General features: G+C 41.0%; 2 protein-coding genes across 2 annotated transcripts in view; both read right to left on the bottom strand.

Moving 5' to 3' along the window:
• Window positions 1-328: 328 nt before the first annotated feature.
• On the bottom strand, window positions 329-1,213 carry TEOVI_000689400 (uncharacterized protein; the record flags this gene model as incomplete). The annotated part of the gene is made up of 1 exon (XM_067221292.1): window positions 329-1,213. One exon carries the CDS (start codon window positions 1,211-1,213, stop codon window positions 329-331), a length of 885 nt encoding a protein of 294 aa, XP_067077393.1.
• Window positions 1,214-3,536: 2,323 nt separating this feature from the next.
• Window positions 3,537-3,565, bottom strand: part of TEOVI_000689300 (variant surface glycoprotein (VSG), putative) — a gene marked incomplete at both ends in the record, with an annotated part of 1,434 nt that continues 1,405 nt past the window's right edge. Inside the window, one exon of the mRNA XM_067221291.1 lies at window positions 3,537-3,563. Coding sequence (XP_067077392.1) covers window positions 3,537-3,563 — 27 coding nt within the window. The remainder of the gene's footprint in view (window positions 3,564-3,565) is intronic.

The raw sequence follows: 3,565 nt of genomic DNA, 5'->3' as shown, positions 1-3,565 counted from the left end.
CTCCTGTTGAAGCTGCTGCTGCTAAGTTTTTGTGACTTTCGGCTTCGTATGCCACCAGCGCTTTAGCGAAGCTCGTGCTGCTTGCAGCTGCACTTTCGATGTTTATCGGGGTATCGCCCTTGGTAAACTTTAAAATTGGATCCGGCTTGCTCAGCGTGTCGAAAAGCTTGGTTTTAATGTTTGTTTCCTTTGATCCTAGTATGGAGGTAACCGCTTTTTCTTTTAGCGCGCTTTCTTTGCCATTTATTTTTCCACCGATAATAAGTAATGCTAGATATCCTACATTGGAGGTGATCTTCTCTACTGTTGTGTACTCTGAGATCGCCCTTTAGGTTTCTGTTGATGCCGTTTGTGTTGCACAAAGCGCACCCGTTAACGTTTTCTTGGCTTTGGTAGCCTCGTCGTCGTCAGGTTGCGGCGATGTGCATTTGTTGTTTGTTTTTACTTCCGTTGTTTCGACTTTTGGTGGTTTGTGCGCTGTGGTTATTCCAGTGATTGCAACCCCGTGGCTGCTGGCGGTGTTGTCGTCGCCGCAGCCTTCTTGTGTCGTTAGCGCCGCTGTGTTGACGGCTTTGCCTTTCAGTTTTATTGTGATCTCGTCCGTGTATGGTGTCGCCGTCCAGTTAGAGACTGTTGGTAATGTTGTTATAGCCTCCGCCGCTGCTGCTTCTTGTTTTAGCGCGTTTGTTGTGCCCGGGTCCTCCGTGCATTTTTCAGGGTTTGCAAAGGTTCTGCTGGCTGTCACTACGCAAGGGCTAGCAAAGCCTGCTTTGTTTCCTGTTGCGCCAGTGTTTTTGGCTGCCGTGTAGGACGTGGCTAAAGTCGCTTTTGCTGCCCTTTGCATCTCCAGTTGTGCCATTCGTTTTTGTGCTTCGGCAAGTAGTGGTTCTATCCGTTCTGCAGCAGCTGCCGTCCGTAGCTTTTGTTCCGCCGCGATCTCTTTTGCGGCAGCTGGCAGTAGCGCATAGCTTTTGGCTTGGACTCCTGCCCGATGTTTTGCTGCTGCCAAGACGAGCATGTTGGCTTCTTTGTCAAGGTGGGGCTGCTTGTCGTGCATTGTGCTTAACTTGCTTTTGTAATGTTCGGCGAGCTCTCTTAGAAATTTTATTTCAGTGCACTCGTCTTTTATTGCGCTGAGGTCTGGCGGGCTCTGCTGCGATTGTTCTGTCCAAGCCCACAGCAAAAAAAAGAGTGCTGCTAGTCTTGCCTGCATTTTCTTTGCCTTCAGTGAAGATAAATGGCATACGCACCTGTGTATGCAGCCGTTTTTTTGGTGGCATTTCGGAGTTTATTAGTGTTAGTTGAGTTTTAAAGCTGAGGGTTGTGGCTGATGGAACTGCTTTACCTTTGGAGCTGAGTCGCGGTTTTGTACACCTTAAAAAGGCTTCAGCCGTGCTGTCCCTGTTGGTTGCCGCTACCTGTGTTTGTTTGTCTCTGTGCCTGTGTTCGTATAATTAAGCTGCTACCTTGCCACGCTGTCGCGGAATCCCTACTCCCAGACTCGAAGAACTACCGCGGCTTGCCGTCATGAAAGCTGGTAAGTAGTGCATGCTCCGGTTGTTAGGTGTCCGTTGGCTTACTTTTATGATCATTCCATTTGTTCCCTCTGGTTGCACAAATAGCTTTTACTGATTACTTTTTCCGGCGTTTGTTCTTGCTTGTTGTTTAATTTTGTCCCCTCGTCACCATGTTGTCTTGGTTGTTACAGCAAACACAAGCAAAAAAGTACTGGTGTCCCCGTTACGTTTCGGTCATTGTTGTTTTGCTTTCTGCCGTTACCTAGTCGCTTATTTCCATAGTGTTCTATGAGTGGTTCTTTGTGCTCTTCCGCTTCTATTTTGTATTGCTTCCATAGTAAAGCCGCTGCTCTTGTAAAAGAAAAATTTTCAACAGAAATTTTTGGTTAATTCTCTCTTCCTCTCATGGGCTTCAGCTTGTCGCTGGCTCTTCCATACCTTACTTTTCTTGTGGTTTTGTGCTGCACTGTATGGCTTGCTCTATAATATTTTAGATATGGTCCGATATATTTGACCTCTTTCGAGTCCATAAAACACAGCGAAGTTTATCCAAAGAATGTCTTCTTTGAATACTAATATAGTTTTTCTATATCTATATCTAAAACACTTAAAATTCATAACTGTCGATCCTTTGTTTCATCTGATGGCTTGGAGGTATTGTTCTCTGTTGAAATAACAAGGGTATTGTTGTTTTTTACGGACGCAAATGACCTTTTGGGTGTTCACTGCATTGCGTGTTCGTTTGAATCTGCGTGCATTTAACCACAAAAGTGGCTTTCTCTCTGACTTTGCTTTGTTACCTCTAGCCGCTTATTCCCCATCTGAAACAACATTTATATGAATTATTTGGTCCTTGAAATGTATTAAGGTCTGACAAGTGTGCCAGTATGAAATTGGTGGGTTTTATTACACAATATTTCTACTTCAAAAAACTCTTCCGCCTCTTGTTGCACGCGCTACTTGAAGCTGTTTTGATGCTTTTATTATTCTTTTTCTGTTCACAGTAATCCATTAATATTCCCCCAACATAATATTATGTTGTCGACAGCAAATGTTCTCTATTCTTACTATATCTCATAAGAATATTTCAAAATTACCTCAAACTTACCAAATATATAAACTTTTTCTTAGCCTTGTCGCAGCTAAACATTATAACTCATCATGAGATTTAAAAATACGTTCACCATCAATATATCCGCTGTTTTATATACACATTCCTAGGAAGAAAATTGGAGCATGGCTGGCTCCGCATTTATCATCTTCATCTGTACTATGCTATACCGCTTTGCACACCATTGTTTCATTCTTTATTTGTCATCCCTTTTTCCTTTCCTGTCTCTATCAGCGTGTATTAAGCAGACTACATTAGCCCCTGTACTAGACTTTCTCTCTCTCTCTCTCTCTCTCTCCCAGATTGTCCCATTCATAATCTCCCCTTTTATGCCAATTCCCATAATCATATTTGTTTTTGAAACTGCATATATTTTATATCCTCCATCTCCCTTTCTCGCAAATTCCGTCTTTCCTTTAGAATATTTATCATTCTCTCCCTCTCTCATACTAACCGCAGAGTTTCCATCGTTTATAATCTTTCTATTTTAGGCATGCATTTACCATTCACCATCATTTTTTCATAATATTGGTGTGTACTCACACCTACCATTATTTTCACCATTATTGCTATTATTACTGCTCCTATTATAATATCTGTATATACGCACTCACAACACTCTCAGATAATTATTTTAAACGTAACTAATATGCATAAAAAAATAAAACAACTAAACCATATTAGGATATCACTTATTTTTTACCTAACATTCTACGACTTTGCACTTATAAGATACATTCATACCAAAATTACATATTTTGTAATGTTCAACATTTGCGTATTTTCATTTAAAATTTATAGTATTTATAACATTTTGCAAATTCTATCAAATTTTAACAAATTTCACACATTTGAGCAAGAATTCTTAGAAATCTAGAATTCCAATAAACTCACGAAATCAGCAGCCATTAGAGCAAGTTTCTTTTTTGCAAAAGAA

The sequence above is a fragment of the Trypanosoma equiperdum genome (assembly GCF_001457755.1).
Source record: "Trypanosoma equiperdum strain OVI genome assembly, contig: ctg_1401, whole genome shotgun sequence".
Classification (NCBI taxonomy): domain Eukaryota; phylum Euglenozoa; class Kinetoplastea; order Trypanosomatida; family Trypanosomatidae; genus Trypanosoma; species Trypanosoma equiperdum.
Note: the sequence above shows the minus strand (reverse complement) of the source record. Positions and strands in the feature narration are given on the sequence as shown.